Source organism: Balaenoptera ricei, chromosome 18 (genome assembly GCF_028023285.1).
Source record: "Balaenoptera ricei isolate mBalRic1 chromosome 18, mBalRic1.hap2, whole genome shotgun sequence".
In the NCBI taxonomy this organism is placed as follows: domain Eukaryota; kingdom Metazoa; phylum Chordata; class Mammalia; order Artiodactyla; family Balaenopteridae; genus Balaenoptera; species Balaenoptera ricei.
The window spans coordinates 49,548,747-49,576,228 of record NC_082656.1 but is presented as its reverse complement, the minus strand read 5'-3'; the positions used below and the strand labels follow the sequence as shown (position 1 = coordinate 49,576,228).

General features: G+C 33.9%; 1 protein-coding gene across 1 annotated transcript in view; it reads left to right on the top strand.

The window, feature by feature from the left end:
• Positions 1-27,482, top strand: part of DACH1 (dachshund family transcription factor 1) — a 412,554-nt gene that overhangs the window by 166,101 nt on the left and 218,971 nt on the right. The window contains exon 2 of the mRNA XM_059902726.1: positions 6,754-6,869. Coding sequence (XP_059758709.1) covers positions 6,754-6,869 — 116 coding nt within the window. The remainder of the gene's footprint in view (positions 1-6,753; positions 6,870-27,482) is intronic.

The window sequence follows — 27,482 nt, the reverse complement described above, 5'->3', positions numbered from 1 at the left end:
GCTGACAGTCTGAGATCAGGGTGCCAGCATGGTCAGTTTTGGGGAGGGCTCTCTTCATGGGTTGTAGACAGCTGCCTTGTCACTGTGTCCCCACAGGGCTGAGAGAGAGCAAGCAAGCTCCCTGACATCTCTACTTATAAGAACACTAATCCTTTCGTGGGGGTCTTACTGATAGGTCCTCATCTAAGCCTAATTACCTACCAAAGGCCCAATCTCCAAATACCATCACATTGGGGTTAGGTCTTCAACATAAGAATTTGGGGGGAATATAATTCAGTCTATAACACCTGCCATGTAAAGAGTTGAGGGAATGTTGTGTGTTTCGTGCTCATGAGCCAGTAATCTGTGGGTGCTTTCCAAGTGGACAGCTGGCGATAGTTTAAGTGCTTGCCCCATGGGACTCGGTATTTTGGTGATGGTGGAAAACGTCTCTTTTATGAGTTAGTTCATAACCTATTTGTACTGAGAAGTACACATGTCTGGGACACAAACCTACACAGAAAATACAAAAATGTGTCTAAACAAATGTGGGATATGAGATTGATGTATCTTTCAAAATTTTGCCAACCGTAGAAAGGAACTTCATGCAAAGGGAAAATAATGCTAATCATAAAAAAGGCTAATCAGCCTTTCAGAAAACTGAAAAAAGAAATTCAACTAGCAAGTTAACAAGATCCTTCTAAGGGAAAACTACCCATTTATAACCTGAGTATTATAAATCTGCTATGACTTTTGGTGAAATGTATACATACATTAATCTTGGGAAGTTCTTTGTGTTCTTTTATTTTGATGGATCTATTTCATGAGGTTGATTTGATCTGGAAGATATGAATGAGTATTTGTACTTTTCATATTTTAGATTAATTTTATAGTTCTCACAAGGGTAATATTTTTACATATAATCATCTGCTTTTTATTAAATATTTTAGAACTGATATGGAAAAAAAAAGAAAGATAAAGAGGATAAATTATATCTGGTTTCTGCTATGGCTAGAGGTAATCCTCAGGCACTGATCAAGTTTAGCCAGAATCGTGATTTGTCCACAATGAATTATTTGAAATATATGGCCAGAGTACTGAAGTGTTAAACAAATTAATTTTAAAAGTTGTCTTTATATGTTAAATGTAGTACATGCTTATGACAGAGAAACTGAAATCTTCAGATGTAGAAAAACTGTAATTCTGCATCCAGTGATAATCCCTCCTAATAGTCTACTATGTTTCCTTCTAGTCTTTCTTTTTGTATATGCATATTTATTGCATTTTTTACTTAATTTCTCTCTCTTGTGCTCTGGTATGCCATATATGCAGGTTTGTATCTTGCTTTTTCACTTAGAACGTAAGCATTTTTTTCTGTTATCATAAATTACTCATAAACATCCCCACTTTTTCTGACTCCATAGTGTTCAAGTGGGTATATAAATCATTAAGCAAATTGTACTTTTTCAATCAGAAATAATAATATATATATGGCTTATATATGTGAATATATATATTTCTCGTATTTCTTGGCTTGGTTTTGTAGAAGAAGTTTACTAGAAAAAATTATGCAGGAGATAAACACACAATTGGCGCTTTCCTGGGGTGAATAGATTGGAGAGGGCAAATGAACTCTTGTAGATTAATGGAACAAGACTCTTTCACCCCTAAATGCTTGTTGTCCCAAGACTAAAATCAGTGCGCACTTGCTGCCATGTATTTTTCTTCTTCATTGTTATCCCACAGACTATTTAATTTTATCTTCCTCCTCAAAGAAAGGAGTGTCTCTATTTTACAACTTTAATGTCTAGCTCATTGCTTGTTGTACAGTAGCTCCTTTCTTTTAGATAGATGGTTGAAGGAATTGAATGATTGAATGGAACCCTTCTTTCGTTTCTCTAGACAGGTAGGACTTGGAACCCAAATTTCTGCTTAGCAGCTACTTTCTCATTTCCCAGTTTATAGCCATCACAATCTCTTTCTGGATTTCACGGGCCTCTCTGCTCCAAATCTCAGGAGGAGAATGGAACTTAATTTCTTAAAAAGTACTGAAGAGGTTCACAGAAGATGGTGTTTGTGGAGGTTAGGAGTTGAAAAAAATGTACTGTACCTTCCTGTAGTATTTCAAATGCCTCTCCCTCTTCTGATGCACTTAGCCTCTTTAAGTTAGATTTTGACTTCACTGTGAGTAAACACACTAAATGTACTAGGAAGAGTTGGTAAACATCGTACAGTTGAGGGAGAGAGACAGAAATTAGCCTGAGACTGATTTAATGATGTAGAGTAAGGAGGGACGTCTACCCAGTGATCTATCTGAAAAAGAAATCTTTTTAAATCAGAACTGCAGGAAAGGATGTGCCAGAGTGGATTCCTACCAACTGTGAGAATCCACTGTATCCACTGTGAGATGCCAAGTGTGGCCATCTCTAAGTGATTGCTCTGCTCTTTTAATGCAAATGGTTGAAAATACTAAAGGGTGCACTATGGCTCATGTGTGAAGCTTGCCACAAACAATTACCAAAGTCATAAATTTTGATTTCAGTCAAGCTATTAAGAGTAATAATTTATTTAAGTGAGGTCTTCTGCTTTGATTAGAACTAGGAGAGTTCAGCTGCTCTGATCCTCTGGGGGAAAAGCTGGGTTACTGGTGTAGTAAGGAGGCTTGAAGGTGTCTGCTGTTGAGGCAACTGATCATTCCCAAAAGAAGTGCTTTTGCTAATTCTTTCACGTCCTCTTTTCAGTTAAGTTATTCTTTTTCTTTCCAAGTACAACTTATTTCTAACAAAGCAAACAGGTCCACTTTTTTAAAAAAAATCTTGATTTAATCAGATATTCAGAGACATTCGGTGGCTTGATCAAGGCCACACCTTCTAGTAAAGAGGTGGAGCCAGTATTTAAAGCTAGACGTGTCAAGACAATACAACCCGTGCTTCTGACCACGGTACTACACAGCTTCTCCTGGAAGTTCCCTAAAGCTCTACTGAAAGTAATTTAAATACTCAAGTATTTTACAATTAATTTATCTTCCTAGATCTTCTGGAGTTAAACCCTCTAGCAGTTAGTGACCAAGACTGCAGTAAGGGTAAAACATCAAGGCTGTCAATAAGGGGACCTAACTTAGGTCTTGAAGGGATAGAGGAAAGTCTTGTTAATAAATAAACCATCTAACTTCCTCTACACCAGGAAGTCTTGTATAACTCCAAGAAGAGCTTCCCTCTTGTTCTTAGGCAAAAGGATAAATGACTTGGCTTTTCTTCCAAATCTTTCTGTGGAGCGCCCCCCTGCCCCCATTCTCAATTCTTTGCATAGATATCTCAAGATTGTACTCTCCCCTAATAGTAAAGTAATCCCTAGTAGGGTGTGAGTAGATGGCTTTAGGGTGCTACCACCACCAAGGGTATTTGCATTTTAATGGAAGGCTTTAAAAGATCTTAAAGCTTCAAGACTAAAAGCAGTAAATCTCTATTAGTGGAATTGGAGGCAATGTGATAGATTTGGGCAGGAGCTATCTGGCGTAAAAAGAGCCCACTGGGTCTTTTCTAATCACAGTGTGAAATAAAGTGTTCTTACTTAGTAGCCTGAATTCTACTTCCAGTGTGAGGGCTGTGAGGACAGCTCCTGTGGCCTCAATAATAAAGTACTGCTAAACAGTTTCACCTTCTTTAAAAGCAAAACAAATTAAAGAACTAAGACTTTCAAATCTTAACTTCCTTTTCCTTTCCCACTTTCTCCACAACATCTTGCTTGCGATCTCTCAATACTTGTATTCTTTTTCTCTGAGCTTCAGATGTGTATTTAGCTTCTTTAGACTCAGAATCCCAAACTTCTTTTGCATCTCACTTTTCATTTCCTGGAAACATGGAGACTACTGGAACTGATGAGGAATTTGAAGAATTGGGCTTAATAAATTGGGTTATAATGTATTTAAATACATACAGTGAGCCAGGCACTGAGCTGTTTTAAGCACAAAAGACATATTTTGTACACTTTCTGCCATACAGCCTTGGGAGTGAAACAAATAAGCAGATTAATATAGTCAGGGCAGAAAGGGCTATAATAGAGTTGCTCACCGTGAGCTGTCATAGTGTATAGAAGGAATACTCACTAGAAGTGATTAGTTAGAAGGATGATGAAGGTTTAGTCAGGTAAAATGGGGATGAGGATGGGATGTAGTAAAAGGCTTTGGTGGCAAAGGAGGCAGGTTGCAATAGCGGTAGTGTAATAGTAGACCAAAAGGTGGTGTCATAGGAGACCAAAGCAACATGGGACATTGTTAATAAATTCATTAGGGCCAAATATAAGCCATGAATGTAGGAATAAAAAGAAGAGATTGGAAAAGTAGACAGGAGCCAAGTATTGGAAGGCCTTGGTACTGTGCTAAGGAGTGTCAGTGCTCTAGGGAACTGTTGACATCTTTACGCAGTTGGAAAACAGGATTAAATTTGCATTAAAAAAATCATTCCAAAATCAGTATGGAAAGTTATCTAGACTTCACGCTAGGCTCTAGAGTGGGACAAAGTTGGAGGTACGTCTTGGAAGAGCTGTGATAGTAGATCAAATAAAAAAGGAGGGATTGATCTGGAATATAGGTGTGGGGATAGAAAGAATGAGTAGAGAGATATCTTCAATTGGGATGGTGTTTGAATGTACAAAGGAAGGGAAAGACAGCTGAGTGCTGGATTTTTGGCTTAGTCAATTATGTGACCTTTTGCTGAACCAAGGAAAAATAGGTTTTAATGGAGAAGATGCTGAATTCAGATTTGGACAAGCTGAATCTTAGATTATTATAGAACATCCAAGCAGGGATTTCCAGTAGACAGACATTAATCTGTCTGAATCCCAGGAGGAAGCTTTAGGCAGTAGATAATATATTTAGCTGTTATTTCTTAACATATCAGTAATGTTTATGAAAGAGATTACTCAGGGAGAATAGAGACTATTAGAGGGCTGTTGATGGTCTTATGGCAAATAACAGGAGTTAAGGAATCAGCTTAGAATGAAGAGTAATAATGAAGAATAAGAATAAGTAGCCAGAGAGATGCTTCAGAATACACAGGGCAGTGTCCTTATTGGTTAGCAAAACAAATGCACAATCTACTTGCTCTTGGTTCAAAGTCCTCCAGGATCTGGCCCTAGGCAGTAAGTCTAACGGTATGGATTTCTGCCCCTCATTTTATTTGACCTGTTTCAACTCACTGGAGAAAATCTTGTACATTCATACATTTTCATGTTTCCCTTCCTTTCACACATTCTCACTGGAGTGTGCTTTCTTCCGTTCTTTTTCTCTCCATGTCCGACCCATCCTTCAGAATTTTCTTCTAACCTCCCAGGACCATGAAATCTTATCTCCAACAGGGAACATATCATCATCCACCCTAACTTCCCATGAGTGTTCAGATTGCAACTTGCTTAGGACACAGCATATTCTAGTTTGCACCTTAGTTCTTTCTGCACCAGATTTGTCCCTTTGGCAAGAGTGTAAGTTACTGAAGACTAAGAACCCATTCTCCCAAATTAGCCTCCATGGTGCACTGCTTTGAAAACAGCAAGAGCTTACTAATATTTGTTAAATGACTACATATATTACTTACACTAAATAATAGAGGTAGGATCTTTGAATCTTCTGATGAGGCAAAGGATCTCAGCTGAAGCTGACACAGAGATGTTAACTTATGAAGGATGTATGTGGAGGTTTTAATATATCCTGGCACATATTGGCCAGAACAATGATGGAAAAGCCTTTCATAAATGTATATTCATGATACAGAGGCAGACAGTGGAAACAATGCGAATTATCTTTGTTTCAAAAGTTGCTAATACTGTATTCTTCATGTTTTCCTTATACAAGGATGCTGAATATTTGTATCCTTTTCACCTTCTGCTTTTATAATTTTAAAACTTATCATTGTACAATAGGCAAGCAAAGGAGAAGTACTGCTGAAACACAAAGTATTTCCATTTATCCTAAAGGCAGATATAAGATGCTACACTGGCAGTTTCTAAATGATGTTCTACAAATAATCCTAAGCCTTTCCAATGTATTTTAGCAGATTTAAAGTGAGGCAACCTAGTGGGGCTATTCATTTAAATAGAATAAGGGTTAAATGATAACTTGACTTATCTTTTAAATGACAAAAAATAAAGAAATTGCAAGACCTTTTCACACATTAGATACCTATTGTCATCTATCATCTAGATATCAGGCTAGCAGTGCGAAGTAATAAAACATATCATCGAAAAATGTGCTATAGGTCTGAATCACTCTTTCATTCCACCTCCCAGCTAACTGTAGTATTAAATCAAACAAGCAGAACATTTCCTTAGGCAGCCATTGCCTTTTAATTTCCTGAAGAACCTTAAAATATCATTCATTACAAGTACTACACATATTTGGTTTTTAAAATTCTCATAAATCAATAGCAGGCTGACTGTAATAATTATTACAAGTTAGTGCATAATTTTCGTGCTGAAGGCTGCATGCAGAACTTTAGCATATGCAAACGAGGCAATTCAAACTGTGTATAGATATTAATATGAAGAAGCAGGTAACGAGGTGCAGGCTATGAATTATGCATCAAGAGTGGCTGATCTTCAATGAGGAAAATGAATTCAGCATGTAATCTAATTAGTGATGGAAGTCTATTACATCTAACTGCAAAAGCAACTGTCCTTGAAACAAATTTATTTACAGTCCATGTTACCACTTGAAACAACTTTGAAATGATGTGTAAGACAACAGCTTAATTGTAAAAATTTTTTGTTTGTTTGTTTCAGTTCTAGACCTGGAAGGCCTCCTAAGAGGACTCAAAGTGTCACCTCCCCAGAGAACTCTCATATCATGCCACATTCTGTCCCAGGCCTTATGTCTCCTGGGATAATCCCACCAACAGGTAAGAGTGCTACCTATTGATGCTGAAAATATTCAAACTCAGCCAGTGCCATAGATATTCACACTCATCAGTTATATTTTGTTCACACTAAGATAATGTTACTGATGAGAATTTATTTCAAAACTGCATTATGATTATCATCATTTCTTTATTTGAAATAAAATTAAAGACGTTTAACTGAACACAGTGCTAGGAGTTATTCTAATTAATCCTCTTGCTAATATCAAACGGCAAATTATTATCCGTACTTTCTGGTTAAGGAATTGAAGCTCAGAGAGAATCAGTAACTTTCCCAAGGTCAGTCAGCTGGTCACTGGCAGTGGTTATTCAAACCCAGGTTTCTGGATTCTAAGTTTATATTTCATTCCACAAAAACTCACAAAATAGATTAACATGCATCCAAACAAAAGACTGTAACCATATCAAATAGAAATATCTCCTGTTTTTCCTAAACTATTTCTGTTAGAAGCATTTGAAGGATGTTTATCACCAGAATTTTGAAAATGTACAAGTAAAAGAATAGTCTTGACCACAAAAGCTCTGTACCATAAACAACTTTCATAATGTGCTGCATGGAAAAACAGCTCATTTGATTTTCACCACCTGGATGTGTTCATTAATTCTTTTATATACTTACACACGTCTGCCTACTTTCCATGTTTCATCCAGACTCAGAGTAAATTAAAATATGATAATAACGATATTGTTATTATATAACATATAGTATTTATTAATCCTTGCCATCATGAAAGTTTATTGAGGAGATAGATGTATAAACAGGTAACTGTCATTTCACACGACTGAAACAGGAAAGATAATCTGGCAAGATAAGGAGCAAGTCTTAATTTTTTTCTCTGAATTCCCATATAAATGTTTGCTTTTTCTTTTGTAACATTTGTCTTCCTCTAGGCTGTAATATAATCATGGGTATCTTATTTCACATTCCATACTTTGTTGAAAGCTCCTTGGAAGCAATGGCTCTTTTAACTCACCTTTATTTTTGTGGCAGCGTCTTAACAGTTGGTTCACTTTTGTGAACCTTTATCAAATACCCACTGAGTTGAATTTGAAAGTTATTCATTTTATATATTTAACATTTTTTGTAAGGTACCAAAGGTTCTTAAAAGTAAATAATTCACATTCCAAAGAAGAGTTGTATCTTTATGCTAATGTTTGCAGATGAAAAATTGAGAAACAGAAAAGTAAAATCAATAGCTGAAAACAACCCAACTACAGAGCAGGTATCATTTCTATTCATTTACTTTAGTCATGATTCACAAGTAACTGAATCCTACTGCCTGAAATTCGAATTCCAAATTTGATATTTCGAAAAGAAGTAGGTAGCGTTTTGTTAAGGCTTAACTGTTTTTATTTAACTAGATAAAATTTCCTGATTTGCAGATTTGGCCGGGGCGGTGGGGGGGAGGGGTTGGTACTACATATTCAAGATGGAAAGAAGATCTTAACTTTTCATGTTTTATGACTGAAAGACTCAGGTGTGCTAGAAGAAAGACGGAAGAGTCTTTGACTTAACTTCTCAATGAATACGTTTTGGGGCTTTAAAAAAATAATCATTTTAACAATCATTATTTTATATTTGATAAGTTTGTGTTGATTCTCACTAATCACAGTTATATTTTGGGTGAAAAGTATTCTAGATTGTTTTTGTATTAAAATAGAAAAGATCTGGTTCCAAACTGCCTGCCAACATTTTAAGGTGAAAACAATAAATACTTCACTACCTAAGCAATGGTGAGATAAGGTGATGTCATCAGAATCTAAGAATAGCAGCATCTCACATAATTAAGACCATAAAGTAACTTTGGGGTAAGTGAAGTTTCTAAACAACTGAAGATCATAAGCTGAAACTCAAAATCAAAATATTAAGTCACAATTTACAATAGCCAGGACGTGGAAGCAACCTAAGTGTCCATCTACAGATGAATGGATAAAGAAGATGTGGCACATATATACAATGGAATATTACTCAGCCATAAAAAGAAACAAAATTGAGCTATTTGTAGTGAGGTGGATGGACCTAGAGTCTGTCATACAGAGTGAAGTAAGTCAGAAAAAGAAAAACAAATACTGTATGCTAACACATATATATGGAATGTAAAAAAAAAAAAAAAAAAGGTTCTGATGAACCTAGGGGCAGGACTGGAATAAACATGCAGATGTAGAGAATGGACTTGAGGACACGGGGAGGGGGAAGGGTAAGCTGGGACAAAGTGAGAGAGTAGCATTGACATATATACACTACCAAATGTAAAATAGATAGCTAGTGGGAAGCAGCTGCATCGCACAGGGAGATCAGCTCGGTGCTTTGTGACCACCTAGAAGGGTGGGAGGGAGACGCAAGAGGGAGGGGATATGGGGATATATGTATATGTATAGCTGATTCACTTTGTTATACAGCAGCAGCTAACACAACATTGTAAAGCAATTATACTCCAATAAAGATGTTAAAAGAATATTAAGTCATTTTTGATAGATCCCTTTCTGAAATATCTTACACACTTCCCTAGCTTGGTGAACAGAGATACTGAAGATAGTTTAAACTTGACACATTATTATGGACATTCATTTTTGAAGCAGGATCATTTCATGTATTTCAATTGCTGTGCTGTCTCCTCATACATGGTTTTTAAACTTTTGTTCTTCCTGATATGTTGTGAGCCCAGAAACCAGGTTTTCTCTCAAGCTTATTAAGCATTACATTGAAACAGACCTTCAGCAGTCATGTTCCAGAGAAAGATGAGGAAATGGAGACTCAACAGGAGAGTAGATTAGATTTGAAGAAGTGGCTTTTGGACAGTTTAATACTCTATAGAGCCCAGGGAATGGCTTTAAAACAGGGCGTGTGAGCTCACTCTTGCCTATTTCACTTAATTCAATTTTTAGACATTTGTCCAAAGATTTGAAGCTGCCATATATTTGACTGTTGCACATGAATTGTGCTGTCTTACTATATTCAATATGATTGCTCTTTTCACACAAAATTTTTCTAGATGGAGAAATTTAGATTTTAGAGAATACAGAATAATATCTTCATCCCTTGGAGAATGTCATTCACTATCTTAAAACATTAACTGGAAATTTTATCATCTTAAAGAAATCTTATAGCTCTCAAGAGCCTGTAACACTTTCTCCCAAGCAGTACTTTTACTTGGGGAATATAATTCAATATGGACATATAGACTTTTTTGTCCCAGGACTTTATTTATATTTGCTACTTTCTTTAAAAATAAAATGTTATTTTTCTTCCTCAAGATGGGAAAGATGAAATGTGTTACTTTTTTAAAACAATGAAAAACTTATATGTCAACATTTTTGACATTAAGCAAACTAGTTTGAGGACATTTCTACTACACTTTTTGTTTTTTTTGTTTTTTTGTTTTTTTAGTTTTTATTTATTTATTTATTTATTTATGGCTGTGTTGGGTCTTCGTTTCTGTGCGAGGGCTTTCTCCAGCTGCGGCAAGCGAGGGCCACTCTTCATCGTGGTGCGCGGGCCTCTCACTATCGCGGCCTCTTGTTGCGGAGCACAGGCTCCAGACGCGCAGGCTCGGTAATTGTGGCTCACGGGCCCAGTTGCTCCGCGGCATGTGGGATCTTCCCAGACCAGGGCTCGAACCTGTGTCCCCTGTATTGGCAGGCAGATTCTCAACCACTGCACCACCATGGTAGTCCCTCTACTACATTTTTGACCTGTGAGTTTGAGTTAAAAATTTTTTTTTCCAGGAGTCTATAGTTATATCAGTACCTTTTAAAGACTTGGAAATCATTTTTCTAAAACTAGCAAAACAAACAAACAGTCATATAGATCTCAAAAAATAAAAAGAAAAACAAAGAAAGAAGAAAACACCCACCCTCAAATCTCAAATCCTTTCTAAGCTTTATATCATTGACTGCCTATAAACATTGAACTGTGATTTTGTATTCCAAGTATTACCATTTGAAAAGCATAAAAGATGCAGATTTACCTTCAAGGTTGCAAAAATTGATCCTGTGAAAAAATTTATTTATTTTGACAATTTATAAAACTCTGTCAATTTGTTTCTACTCATTCCCTCATTTTTCTTTTCAACAATTGAACATTGGAGTTAAATAATAATCTTTCCTTGAGGAATCTGTTTTTCAGAAAAAATTCTGACCGTTTTTATATTTTTAAAAAGTGGCTTACCAGACCTAAGATTATGTATTTAGGTATCTATAATATGAAAAGAAAAAAAAAGAAAAAACTCTGAGATTGCTTATGGAGTTTTTGTTTGCCACTTTGGTTGTTCAAGTGGGCTTGTGTGTAACCTTAGAAGGGGGCGTGGGCAGATGGTGATAATTTCCAAATTTATGGTTGTCACTGGATGCCATAGCAACCAGAAGTAGAAGTTAATGAAAGAAAGAAGGCTCTTTGTCGGGTCTCACAACACAACACCTCCTGTAGTGCTCCCTACATTTATTTGGACTGAGCACATGTCATAAATCATTTTTGAAAATAAATACCAGTTTGGAATAAATTCATCCTAGCAACAGAGTTCCAATAACATTCATACTTTTTATAGAATCATGTGTATTTTACAATTAAGGAAAGGGTTATTTAGGAATTCTAAATACTCCTCTCCTGTGCCAGGAGTGCAACTTGGATAGCATATTTGGCCAACATCCTGATTTTATCTTTAGGGTAGAATGCAAACTAGTTTTGAAATACAATTTTCATGCAAGTATTACGAAGTAACTCAGTGAGTCTCAAATATTTGCATTTAACATTAAAAAAGATATCCATTACCTAATTTTTTCAAATATATTCAAATTAAATGAATGAATGATTCATAGTTTTGCTTCTTAGATACATCTTTTCTCTCACTGTGACCTCGTAGGCACATAATCAATATGCATTCAGGATAAAAAAAAAAAAGCAATTGTGAACACACATGCACTATGCTTAAAAGGTAAGAACTTATAAATGCAATTTTACCATTTTGAAAATAATACTAGACCAGGGCAATATTAACCAGAGTTCATCCCATTGAAACATTCTTTTCTTAAAAAAGAAAAAAAAAAAAAAAAGATGATAGGAAAGTATTCTCATGTGGATTTATAATTCAAAGACATATTTTCAAAGTTTATATTCTTTATTTTTCTTGCTAAATATTACCAACTAACCAACAACAACATCCAAACTACCTATTTTTGTAGTATCAGCATTTGTAATATTTTAAATTCATTAAGCATTTCAACTTCTGAGGAAAAAATTAGTGTGTAAATATGTTTTGCATATTGAGAAGTTTATCATAACAAATGCATTGTATTCCCTGGGGAGACTTACGAGTAAGAATAACAGAAAAATGCACAAGTAAAACAGTCACAAATGGATTGATCTTCACTCACAAATTAAAACATAGCAATCTGTTGAATGCCTCACTCAAAGAGTAAATACAATACAAACTATTTAAACCACTGAAGTTTATGTAGTATGTTTAAGTATGCATTTTCATAAATTTATATGCAGGGAATATTTGTGAAAGTTTAATCACTGGACATTTTGAGGGTAATGCATTTAGTTTATCAATATTTCATGTGTGTTTCCCTTTAAATTTTTCTTGAAGAGAAAAATTAAGTAATATATCTTCTTTTTCCCATTTTGGAAGGCCAGCCTAATACCAAACTTCATCATGTAATGTAGTTAGTCTTAAAACTTGTATTGAACACTCTATTAGTTTCCTGTGGCTGCCGTAACAAATTACCACATGCTTGGTGACTAAAGTAAATAAAAATTAATTCAGAATTCTGGAGAAGTTCAAAATCAACTATCACTGGGCCAAACCAAGCTATCGGTAGGGCCACACTCCCGCTGGAGGCTCTTTGGGAGCATCTGTTTCATTGCCTCTGAGTTTCTGGAGACTGCCAGCTTTCCTTGGTTTGTGGCTCTAATTTCCACCTTGTCCGGTGTCTGTGTGTGTGTGTGTGTGTGTGTGTGTGTGTGTATGTGTATGTGTGTGTCAATGTGTGTGTATAACTTCTTCCTCTGCCTCTCTTGAAAGGATACTTGTGATTGTATTTAGGGCCCATCAGATAATCCAGGATCATCTCCCCATCTCAAAATCGTCAATGTAATCACATCTGCAAAGACTCTTTTTCCATATCAAGTGGTATTCCCAGATTCCCAGATTTAGGATGTGGGCATAACTTCGGGGGTCATTATCAGCCTTGCACACCCAGAAAGTCCCTGGTTGAGATATTATGAGCGGCCCAAGTGTGGTGTGGAAGACATGCATGCCAACAGATTTTGGTGATTTTTTGTTTACTATAGTATCCCATTATGTATAATACGGCTTGCCACCAAGCAGATATTCAAAATAAATATTTGTTCAATGAATATGGCTAATATATGTTTAGCAAAGGATTTCTGAGAGACATGATTATGCCTCAGAGTTACAAATTTAAACACTGGCGTTATAATGCAGCTTATAAAATCCTATTAAGTACAATTAGGCTCCAGATTAAAGATGCCGAGTCTAGTGCCTAAAGGAGGTGCACTCGGGAAATGGAGGGCATTATTTATTTGTTTGTTTGTGGGTTATGATGGCTACATTTAAGCACTGTCATCATCAACTGATGAAATTTATACTTCTACATCGATGCTCTAAAGAAGCAATATTTTCAGGAATAAAATGGTAACATAGAACATACTAGCCTTTAAAATTCCTGCATATATGTACTTGTACCCACAGTGTCTTGATATAGAACTAATTTAATCCATACGTGAATAAAATGTGGCTCATAATATAACTAAATGTAAATATAGCTTTGGTATGAGGGATTAGATAATATATTTATTAAATATACATTATTTATGTATATATTATATATACATTATAATCAAACATTTCAGTCAAATCATAAAATGCCCTGCTTATTACTAGCATAGAAATTTATAAAAATCTTTATTTTCTAATCTCTTAGGGCAAAGATCTGTTATTTTAGATTTAATTACATAACCACATATTACTAGACTTCTGGACAGGCCTCTCATCTATTTAATTTAGAAGAAAATTACAGTCCTTTCTTCCCTAATTTGTTTCCCTCTTCCAAGTTTCTATTGAGTTCTGTAGTCTCTTATGCCTACACTGGGCTGGACTCAGAGTTATAATCTACTTAAACTTCTCTCTCAGTAGATTTGCAGTAACGAAGATGCTAATATACTTAATTGACTAATTGCAAGGTATTTGCTTCTTTCTTAGTAATACGATGCCTCCTTTGACAGAAGAGAAGTTTATTTACAGAAAAGCAAATCAGATTTTAAGAGTCAAATTTTGATTATGATGGTGAATGGTGTGTGGATTTAGCGGGAGCTTTGTGGATTATCCATTTATCTGTGGGATTCTCATATAGGGTTCTAGTCCCTTGGTTATACAAAATGTCACATGTTGTCTTTTATTGCTTGCTCTAATTTCTTGACCCGTAGGAGGTGCTATTACTATCTTATTTCCTTCCCTAACCAAGAGAAGTGAGAAATACAGTAAATAATGTTCATTCAGGAAAAACAACCAACTCTGCTATAGATATATTTTGAGTATTCCTAAAGATGTTGTAGAGCAAAAGTCATACAAGATAAACAGAATTCTTTGTTTAGTCTCCTTCTCTGTCTTTGATAGGCTTTCCCCCCTTTGGCTAACTTCCAAGCTTCAATTTCTTCCCTTAATGAAGTGACCCAGCTTTGTTATTAAGGATTTAAAATTTCATGTTGAAATTTCTTTATATTTTCTCCATGCATATTGGAGATAAGTTTTACAACGTTATGCTCTTCTTTGTAAAGAAGTAGAGTTGCTAATTGCAAGTGTTGACAGGACCAGACATTTCAAATAAACTTGGCAAATGTCAGAAAAATAGCAGTATTAATAAAACCTGAATTCGATTTCCTAAAACATTCATTGCCCTAGTCATGAATGAACTTAAGACCTGATCTGAAAACATTCTACATAAAAAACACTGATTTTATTTGGTTATGCAGTCATATAAACCAATGTTGTACAGAGTGAAGTAAGTCAGAAAGAGAAAAACAAATACCGTATGCTAACACATATATATGGAATCTAAAAAAAAAAAAAAAAAAAATGGTTCTGAAGAACCCAGGGGCAGGACAGGAATAAAGACGCAGACGTAGAGAATGGACTTGAGGACCTGGGAAGGGGGAAGGGTAAGCTGAGACGAAGTGAGAGAGTGGCATGGACATATATACACTACCAAATGTAAAATAGCTAGTGGGAAGCGGCCACGTAGCACAGGGAGATCAGCTCGGTGCTTTGTGACCACCTAGAGGGGTGGGATAGGGAGGGTGGGAGGGAGATATGGGGATATATGTATATGTATAGCTGATTCACTTTGTTGTACAGCAGAAACTAACACACCATTGTAAAGCAATTATACTCCAATAAAGATGTTAAAAAAAAAAAAAAAAACAACATTGTGATAGAACTTCTGAAAGTGCTAATACACCTAAGCTTAATGGATAGGAATATAAAGTCCAGAGAAAGGAAGACAACAATACAATTTTACTCTGCACTTCAGATGATAACTGGAATATTATATTCAGTCACGGCATTGCAATTTTTAGTAGGACATTGACAGACTGTGAGCATTAAGAGAATAGCCCAGAAAATAGGATTTTGGAAATGATGGTGATGTTTAGTTTTAAGAAGACTTAGAGAGGGTCTGAAGGTGGATGCTAGAGTAGATTCATACTGTGCTCTTCCAAGGACAGAAATTTAACTGATGAACAGTAATTACAGAGAGGTCTGCATTGGCTTCCATAAGAAAGAGCCTTGCTACAAGGAGAACTATCTAAAAGGGAAGTTTATTACTCATAAAACCTTAACTTTTCCTTCTGACGGAAGGGTTCAATAGGAAAGGGGGATAAAAAGTTGTTAGCCATAGTACTTATGTTTAATTACTTTTTATGGGCTATATTGTTCACGGTACAAAAGTGTAATAGTTTAAAAAAAAAAAAAAATCCTTCATTGCCGGACCATCAGCCAAATCAGCAGGTAATTTTGCATTGGAGGGAGGTAGATTGAATGAGGCAATCTTGTTCCCTTCTAGTTATAAAATTTGATGATTCTATTTTATTTCACTTTGAATTATTCTAAACTTGACATGGTGCCTTTCTGGTTAAAGGGCATCCATCCTTTCAGGGTTTTATACTCATATTCTTTCATAGTTTTTGAGTAATTTTTAAAAATTACTTTTGAGATGAATGCTTCACATTTACAAGCTATCATACTGTTTGTTACACTGGTTTTCATGGATGGAATATTAACTCATAGGCAAGACTGTGACTATGGTAGGCTCACAAATATTTTCTTTCCAATTAAAAGAAATTTTAAAATGTTTTTTCCTCCTCTGTTATCTTGGACCTTCTTTTAAGAGTACTCCGTGAAGGGGTCCATAGCTGTAAGATTGATAGGAGAAAATGACAATCATTTAGTATTATATAAGAGAATTTTTTTAGCTGTGGTAGGATTTGGAATGATGAGTGGAAAAAATAGTATTATTTTAACCGATAAAGATCATCAGAATTGACAGCAGAAAGACATGACTCTTAAAGGGATTTAAATGAAAGACCTTGAACTTTACTGTAAATATCTTTGATTTGACTTTCCACTTTAAAAAATAAAGTCTCCAAGGAGGAGTCATTTCTCTTTTTCTTATTGGAATATAGTTGATTTACAGTGTTGTGTTAATTTCTGTTACATAGCAAAGTGATTCAGTTATGCATATGTATATATTCTTTTTTATATTCTTTTCCATTATGGTTTATCTCGGGATATTGAATATAGTTCCCTGTCAATTCTTGAAATTTGTGTAAATCTTCCAAATATACAACTTTTAAAAAGTGTAATAATTGAGCCAGTCGAATATTTTGATCCTTTATTTCCTTCATCTATAAAAAAAGAATCTTTTCATTATATCAAAATTATTTTTCTCATTAAACTTCCATGAATGTCAAATGACACAATTTATAACAGTATTCTGTAAATGATGAAGCTAGACAAAGATAAAGTGTTATTATCGTAATTAAACAGGGTGATCCAAGTGTTACTGATTATGATTGCTGACTCTCTATGCTCATTCCTTTGGATTTAAGAATAAAATTGATAACTTAAAAAAAGTATAGCTTAGGTTTAAGAAGTCTTAGCTTGGCAAATTCAAATTCATATAAATGTGCTCTATAGATATTCCTAGTAGGGGTAGTTAACACTAAAATCTGGTTATTACATGTTTACTTTTCAGGGCTTAATGACAATAAATTCTTTTTATAAATTTGTATTTGTGGGCAGAATAAGACTTATGGATATGAAATATCATTGCTACTGTTATGTGTTCAAACTGTCATAGTCATATATTGCTTTTAGAAATATGCACACCACAAATGCTAGTGGACCTTAAAAATGAAGATTGCTTTCAATTGATTACAGCTGTATGCTGTGCTATTAATTATTGGAAATGAATTGACATATACTGTAAACAATAAGCCAGCTTTCAAAATGATAAAACTGTAACCTAATTCAATAAATTGAATCAGATTACGCAAACACTTTTGCACTTCATTAAGGAAGTAGTCAGTATAATTAATTTGAGAGCATTTTATCATGTTCACTTGTTGATATGTGGCTAAGGATATATATACAGTAGTTTAAACTATTTCCAGATGTACTTTTGTGCCATTTCACATTTTAACTAAAGTTACCCTAAGCTGAATTCCTAGAGAAGGCCAAAATGGATTTGATTCTTTTATCTTTGCTGCTTTTAGAATACAATGAGTAGGTTATGATTTTCTTTAAAGACATGTATGTTTTTTAAACAACATGACATGGTGATATGGCTCCTAACTTGGAACTGAAAAGTCTGGCTTTCATTCTCTTCTTCATCACTTCTAGCAATGTGACTGTGGCTAACACTTTCTGGCCTCAGTCATAGCAAGGTAGATACTAGTACCTAAAACATCGTTTTAGAGAGGAGGAAAAAATGCTAGGAGACTTGTCCAAAATTTCACTATTATGTGCTAGAGACAGTTTTCAATTCAAATTTTCTGATTCCAATTTATTGGTTATTTTCCTACATCAAGCTGCCTTCTGAAATACTTAACTTTATCATGTATAAACCAAACATCATAAGGTCGGCCTTATCTCCTACTTGATATGACTTTGTGAAGAACAAATGAGCTAATGTATCACAAAACGCTTTGCAAAGTCTTATATATAGCAAGATGTCATCTGCTATTTAGTTTTATTACAATGATTCTCGAAACAGGACTTTTGCCTTGTTCCAAATAGAATACCAGTTATTTATCTCTCAGTTTGAACACATCAATTCTGGGAATGATGAGTCCTTCCCTATATTTATGGAATTGGATTGTAATCATTTTCTCAGTTTTTAAAAAATTGCTTTTGTATCTTCCAATTAGCTCAAATAAAATATTTTTCGACTGATACAATCTTCTCATGTCAATGGTTACTTTTTGATCTTCATGGTATGTAGAATTTTATGATTCATATTTAATTCGCTGAAATGCCTCCTAATGTCAAATCCTTTGATGGAATATCATTCCATCAAACATATGCCCATTAGGTTTCATTTAAGAAATGCAAATATATGTGGAGAAACTATTTTTCTAAATACATATTTTCTGATGATTTGAGTTTGCCTCCTGAGATGTAAGGATATGACTTAAAGGAACAGTGTGGAGTTTTTAAGCATTAAAGGTGATGTAAGACTCTTTGTCTCTCCCAAAGGGCTATGAGATTATAAGTTGCTATTTTGGGTTAGACTTAAAAATACGATGCTATATCATCAAGATTCTCCTTAAACATGTATAGTATTTAATATTAAAGTCAATAAAACGTTTAATCCCTCTGATAACACGTTATTCCCCAGAAGTCAATTTTTGAGCAGTTCTTTTCCCTGTTAAAACATCTAGTTGAAAACTATTTTTTAAATGTGAAAATGTAGCATTGTGAAGGTTTTCAAAGTCTGTTCTTCTATTTGGATACCTTCACTCACATGTTAAAGCAGTAAATGCCTTTTGTGTTATTTATTATCTTGTATTGCTTAATGAAATCCTTCTAGGGGATTATTATGTTAGGGTAAAAACATTTCAGAAGAGTTATACAGAACTATGTTAATTCAAAGGAATATAACTGCAAGTATCTCTAAATTCCAAGAAAATTAATCTCTTACTATTAGAATATAACAATATTTTGAAGTTATTTGAGCAAGAGATCCATCTCATCATACGTAACCTTTAAGTTACTTATTGAATAAATTACATTTAAGGATACCATTCCAAGGAGAACCCGTTACCATATGACCTGTCCATATGAGTTGTCTTTTTGATTTATAACGGCAATTGCTTTCTCGGCATGGATTTCATGACATAATAATATTCTATGAATTTTTGAAATTACAGTGAGCTTCACATCAATCATCTCTAATAAAATACTATATGTATCAATGAGAGAGGACTACTGGAAGGTAGACATTTTAGAAATATGCACTTCTCCCAAATACCAATATTATTATTTTAATGAAATGGGCAGATTGCTTTTTTGGATATTCTTTAAATTGATCGTAAAAATGGTCAGCGTCATCACTCCCATCAGCTCGCTATTCTATATTCTTACCAGTAATCTTTATTTTCCTTGAAAGTGTTAGCTGTCCATTCAGTTAATTTTGCCTAGACCACTGTTGTTCTTGGCCTGAATTCAAGGAAATATACTGCTTCTGGGGTTCCTAGGCATTAATGTCTTAAATTTCAGGATTCTAGTTAAACACATGTGACATGGGCTACCATTATTTGTCCATGTTTCTTTTATCTGTAAGAATCAGAGAGATTTAAAGTGAGATCTTAGCTATGTAAAGAACTGAGTGTGCGGCTGTTTTTTTCTCCACTTTCTCTTCACAAAATATTGTTGAAAATACCTTGACTTATATAGTCTTTCATGCGTAAATATTTATGCTATTCTACGTGAAAAAAATCGGTACCTAGAATTTGCCATCAGGAGCTGCTTCATTTTTAACTTAATCTCACTTAGCTTTGTTCCTAAAGTGCCATGTTGACTAGCATGTGTGATTCTTCATTATTTTGACCTATTTTTATGTCAGTTTTTCATTAATACTCATTATATTTTCAACTGATTTCTTATTTCCTCTATAAGTTAGCATGGATTTCTTAAAGACAACGTGCATTTCTTAAGTAACATATTTGGAAAACCTATGAATACATTCAAAGACAGCTTTAATTTTTGGAAAACATTTTTAAAAACTTTTTCAAATTTAGAGTCTTAATCATGTGGCTTAGAAAAGCCATGCCCATGTTGCAGATGTTAAACACAAAAAGAGAATATTTTCACGAGTGAAAATATTTAAGATTTGCTTCAAAATTGTTGCCTGAGTTAATCTACAGGGTACTTCTTGTATGTCTTCTTTGTAGATATTCTTGCAGTTACATTGTTTATTTACTATAAGACTTTGTCTATACATACTATCCAATGGAAAGAAATAAAACCAACTTATCAGATACATGTACATTTTACTGAAAAATTGCAAGCCCTTTTATACATAGAAACAGTAGCTATGTCTATACTTTTTACCACTCTGTGTTCAGTTGCTAGCCTGGTACCTGGTCGAAGCATTGTTAACTTAAAATGATTTAATCAATCAATATAGTTAATTGGTTAAAATAAGGCGGGGTGCAAACATCTATTGAGTAACTATTACATGGTAGGAAATTTGTTAATATGTAAAGATTAATTTATTTTTCACATCAAGCTATGAAGGAGGTCTTGCTTATCCCATTTTACATACACATAAACTAAGGCACGATAGCTTAAATAACTTGCTCAAGTTGAAGAGAAGACCTCACTTGGGGCTGAACTCAGGGATGGGTAATTATAAACCCTGTTATCAGTGTATCATCCATTCCAAGGAATGCATTAATCTCCTTAGAGGCTATTTATATTTTGAATAGAATTGAAACAGGATGAATTGAAATAAAAGATATTTTAAAAGGATAGAGTCAAATTCTTAAAGAATATGTCAAATTTTTATTAACATGCTTAATCTTAATTTGAAAAACTCACACCACAGCTTCACGTATTGGACAGATGAATCATATTCTTGTATTGTAGGCATTCTAACCACTAGTTTAATATTGGGTGGAAGCTTAAATTATTTTAAAATAGTTTTATATTTTAAATAGTTGAGATGTTCAGTGCTTTGATTTGGAGGCTTAGTATAAAGGCAGCAAAAGAATAGAGTGAGTGATGTCAAAAATTATATTTCAGAATTTATAATCAAGCTTAATTGCTTAATAAGCCACTGTGTTTGAATTTTAATTCTAACCTGGCTATCCTTTCATTAAGCATTTGTGGAAAAGCCTGTTAAGCCTTTTTTTATTTAAAACATTGCACTTTGTTTGCTAAATAATGTAATGCTAACAGACTGACAAGTGTTTCATGCTATTAGAGTTATTTCTGAACTTTATGAATAGTCAAGGATAGTGTAGTATTACTTGTTAAGTCCAAAGCATACTATTCTATCCTAAATAATTGAAGAAAATTTCTTAACTTTTGTTAATCATTTACTCTTTGGGCTTTCATTTGCCCTGTTCCTCATTAGTAGTAAATCTCTATGTTATTACTTATTTGTGCAATTGATATACTACCTGGTTGAGGCATTGTAACAACTGGCTTCCAAAGCAAGTTCAGTGTAGGCTCTTTGACTCCAAGAATTATAGCAATACTTTTCACTATACTTTATCAAACACTATCCTGTTTGATATAATTGGCAAAATAGTTGAAGCTATATTTGAGATATTTACTTCTTAATTTATTATTGTAACATTTTGGAGGATAGAAAATCACATTACTTGTAATGCTACTGTGTCATGTACCGTATTTCCTTTTTGTTTATAAATGCTGAACCCTTGCTCACTTATATACTAAATATATACCAGAATGTTCTATGTCTTTCTATTTTTCAGTATGCGGTGAACCAGTTGTTTATAAATATAGTACACTATCTCAGAGCAAATATGGTGGATTCACAGTTTCATCATTGGCATCATTACAAATTTTATATCAGTCTTCAAAACCTAGGTTTAGGATTCTTTTTTTCCCCTTTGTATTGTATCTGTAATAATTGTGAGCGCTTGAATTTTTACCAGTTTCACATTAAGATCTCAATGAACAGGAAATAGAAACAATTTCAATAATTTATGCCTATTAAGCATTTCAAATTCTCCATTTATGTTGTTACGCTATTTCATCTTGTTTTTCAAAGGGGAAAAAAAGTTGTTTCTGAGATTCTTAAAAAGTTTAGTCTTGATAGAAAAATGAACCTATAGCATTTTTAATTTTACATTAAATCTCAAAATCCAAATGAAAGATTCGAATATTAGGACCTTGCTTAATTTTGACAGTTGTCTTAAAGTGAATTTAGTGTTTAATGAAATTTTCTGGACTGATAACTCAAGACCTGAAGGGAACAATTCTAGTAGTGAGAAAGTAATTTTCTGGCCTAATTACACCTTCGACCTCACTACAAAGTCTGTCAACAAAAGTGCCAGGTTTGATCATGATTTTTTTTGACGTGTATTCCCCGATCTACTTCACACAGGAGACTTTTAACAGTAGCATTTGGTATTTGCAACCTAACTAAGATTTTACATCTGAGAATCAAACCTCAATGTACTGTTGCCAGTAGGTGAGTCCCTTAAATCCCTTTTAGAGTTGAAAAATTATATGAGTATTAGTGAACTTTACATATTACCCTCTTTGGAAACCTGCATGGCTATATTATTTGAGATGGCCATGCAAATTATATCAAGTATTAGCAAATGAATGATGAATTGGTTTTAAAAAAATTGAACAGCTGCAGTCTCTAGAATCTATTTCTTATCTGTATTCACTCTAAAGGCCTACAGAGTTCTAATATTTGGGAATCTATACAACTGGCCTCTTAAGGGGGTGTGGGTCCCCGATTAGCCTCAACCACTAAATACATTTCCTTAAATTTCTGAGTCTGGGTGTCCTTCCATTTCAATGATATAATAGTTTATGTTTAATTGTTTAGATGTTAACTCTTGAATACCTTCTCCAATAACTCCTTGACCAGAAGACATTTAACTGCTGCATTAAAGATCTGTCGATGATTTTCATATGAACCCAAATTTTGCTCCCCAACCTGAATTACCTATCCTCTCAGCCTAGCCTTTTTTGCCTTCTCCTCCTCCTCTTCCCCCTTCCCTTGTTGAATTTTATTTAAAATAGTTTAAATGTCAAAGTTGTTAATGAAACCTTGTGTTTAGCAGAGGCTACAGTCTGATTAGAGAAACAAAGTAGTGAAAGATAACTGATTGATGTTCTTGAATTATTGTCTCGGCTCTTTCTGATTTTAATTCCTCCATCTAGTTCTGATAAATATTTTTCTCAGAGTAGTTACACACACAAATACACACACTCACACACATTCCTAATTTCTAAACAAGTAAGGGGTGTATAGTCATTAAACACATTATCTTAAACTTGCAACTAATCAGAAGTAAGTATTTGTTATCATGAAACATACTCATAATTATATCAGAAGTCACTTTTGGAATACACACTTTAGAAATGGTTATTAATGTATTCAACAAATATTTATCCTGAGTTTTAGGAGTTACAAAGATAAATAACATTGCCACTCAATAAACTGTAATTGAGGGTACAAAGAGGCAATTACCAAGAGAGATATACAAAAGCACTATAGGTTTTGTAAAGAAGAAGAGAAAATGAGGGGTTAACAGGATAATCATTGTCATCACTATGGAAAGTGACATCTGATATTGGCTTAAAATGGGTATGATTTGACACAAAAATTTGTTTGTATAACACAAGTATATGAAAAATAAATTTGATAACATTTTTGTGAAAAAAAAACATCGGGTTTTACATTGATCATGAGTATGATATGACTGAAGGTTCAAAGCAATTATTGGCTGATTAATGAATGTATAATTTTCAGATCATTAAAGTATTAGTAATTGTTACCATCTATTGGGATTTATTATATTTCAGTTAGTAAGTTCTTTTATGTGTATTAGCTCATTTAATCCCTGTAATATGTCTTTGGGTAGTTATTATGGTTTTCATTTTACAGATGAGTAAATTTTGGCACTGATTTTTCTTGCTCAAGACTGTTAACCTAACTGCCAAGCCTGTCTCCTAATTCACTGTGCCACAGCCTTGCATTCTTATCAGCAGCATTGTGTTCATTTATGGTTATTATATTTGATCATGATTTTTAAAAATATCTATTCACCAATAATCCATTTCACCGTAGACTTTTTTTTTAACACTAACATTTGATGTTTTTAACCTAAGTATGATTTTTGCATCTGGGAATAAAACCTCGATGTACTATTGCCAATATGGTGATTCACTTAAGTCCATTTTAAATTTGATAAATTATGTGGGTGCTAATGAGCTCTACGTATTGTATTGTTTTGGCAGCAGCCTTGCTTGCTTAGACCATATCAACAGTATTGTGTCCATTTATGGTTATTATGTCTTGAGAGGCCACAATAGAAAACAGTTTGTCCAAACTGGGTAATCAGAACTGGAAGTTATTTTCTTAAGATTGGTTGAGGGAAATGAAGATTTTTAGAGAAGAAATGGGGCTTTAGGGAAAGGGCATGCTCGCTGTCTTTGTATATTTAATAAAGGATATAGATTAATTATTCATTGTTCTAGAAGGTAGGACAAATAAGTGTCACTCTTGAAAAAGAAAGACTTATGGGGCAAAAAAGAAAGTTCCAAATATTAGCCCACTGAGAAAATGTGTAGCCCACCAGACTTTGATATCTCATTATAAATATCTTGACTATTCTCTCCCAGGTGTGTTACAGAGGATTTTTTTTTTACATTTAGGATAATTTCATAAACATTATTATTAGTAGTAGTAGTAATTCTAAGATTCAATATGCTGACAAAATAAAAATAAATAATTCCACCGAGTCATTTTATCTAAAATTTTTTTTTGATATTTTATTTTGGAAACATATAATCTAACCAGTTTCACAAGTTTATATTCCTTTCCAATATTATACAGAAACAATGTAATTGTTGAATTAGTTGTTTGAAATCTGAAATACACACATTTGATTAAATCAAGTTTAGATATATTAATTTGGGTAATTTTATACATGATTGTCTATTTGAGTAACACTTCATTAATCATTCTATTATGCAGAAATGGCCGTAACATTCCAGGGCACAGTTTAAACAATGTTCATTCTTCTTTCCTGATGTTTAAATTTATCCTTTGGCAGATCTAGGCAACAAAATAATAAAAAACATTATATTTTACCTAATGCATTAATTTTAAAAGATCCCAGGAAATTGATTTTGCTATGTACTAAGACATTTTTCTGGTGATTAAGTTCGTGTTTACTCAAAATGATGCAGCCAAAGTATTACTGTTATACATTATAATAAGCATTTAGGACAAACTTATAGAGAGATTTAAACATTTATCTTTTTTTCTTTTCACTGGTTAGATTTTGTTCTATAGTGATCTTTTATCCTTTTTCATTTTTATTATCACTTTTATCCATAATACTTTCCAAACCATTGTACATCCATCACTAGATATTAGATATTTGTACTTGAATTTCCTACTGTCATTTCAAACTTGTCAATGACTAAAATTGAATCCATTATTATTTCTTCAATACCAAACTCAGATGATTTTTCTGTTTTTCTTAATGGTAGCTTATGTTTTAAATAATCACACAGGCTAAAGAGCTGAGAGAGTTCCTATAACTGCTAAGGCAATCTAACAAAACAAAAAGCAGCTTACACATAAAACAGAGTTATTATTTTACAGATTCATTTAAAGTTCTTATTTTTTAAGCATTCATACCTTATGTCATATTATATCCCAACAGCTTTTTGTGATACATAATAAAACCCCAGTTCACAAATGAAGAAATTGGGACTCAGGTTTGCTGCTCAAAATTAGAAAAGCTAGAAAATGGCAGAGTGAAAATTTGAACCCATAACTACACACCCCTGATCTTTCTATTGTATTCATTTAAGGGGCTATTATTGTCATACGATCCCGATATGTTTGCTTACCTTATCTCTAGTAAAAATAAAATGGTTTTGTTATTTATTATAACTGTAGATCAAATTATTACTAAAAATATTTCTAATAGTTAAACCTCAAGTGAATATACATATTTTGTGTCAGATCTGGAATATTGACATGCTATATAGTCAAAACCCTTGTATATAATTATAACCCTTCTAACATTAAGCAGGTGACTGGACTACTTATAAGTCAGGCATAAAATGCCCTGAATGTAGCAACATAGTGAATCAAGCAAATTATCAAACGGCAAAGCTCATTTTGTGCTCTGGGCAATTTGTGCTGCCAGCACTTATACATCAAAACTTCACTCAATGTACGATTGATTTTATTTTATTTTGTTTATTTTTAATTCCCTACAGCAAGCTATGTTAGCTTTGTAGAATGCTGTCTGCATCATTAGGTTCCTAAGAAATTATAGTTGTTTCAGTCATGGTTGACCAAAATATTATTCCCTTCTTATAGACCATGGATATTGGTTCTTGGATTGGTACCACTGAGCTGAAATTGTGTAAGGCTAGTGACTCAAATACACAACGCACAGTGAGAAAGCATCAATGTTATTAGAAATATGAGCATCCGAAGAATAATGCTGTAAAATCAGCCAGGCAGTGGCCATTAAAGATATTTTCCAGTTTAAGGAAAGAGGTTCAGATTAAAGTATGAAAGTCCGGTCTTAAGACAGGAATGAATTCCAGTGTAAAATGATACATGTCTTCCTTTCACAGTTGCTTTTTATGTTGCTTTAAAACATGTCAAAATAATCCCCAACAGAGGAGCCTAAAAGGAATGTCAGCTCTGTGGTTATGTAAATCGAATTGAGTGCTTTACAGCAGGTTTAAGATTTTTGTAACTCAGAAGTTGTTAACGGCCAGCTGGTTTGTATCTGTTTTTTATGGTTATTCTTGTCATATGCAGCCTCCACAATTTTTAATTATATTTTATGGTATGTGTTTTCCTCCTTTTGAATCCCTTAGCCACTCTTTGCTTCACAAGATATTTTCCACTGGGAAGGGAACAAGCACAGGGATGGGACTCCATCATTGGAAATACAGTTGTATAATTACTTACCACTAACAGCTCTATAGTGTGAAATTCAAGTAACTTTCCATTGCAAACACATAACCTTCTATTAGAGCATTGAAATTGCTTTAATGTAATAAGAGCTGCTTGAAAGTTTGTGAGCTGCCCCTCCCTAGTAAGTCAGAAACATGATGATTGTGCCACACTTTGTATTTCAAGTTTCTAAAAAATGATATATATAGATCTTTCTTTTTTCTCTTTCTTTTTTCCTTCCTTCCCTCCCTCCATCCCTCCCTTCCTCCTTCCCTCTATCTCTCCCTCTCTCCTTCTTTCTTTCTTTCCATTTCTCTCACTTTTTGGGTAATCATCTTGTAAATTGATACCTGCCTCATAGTTAAGTTC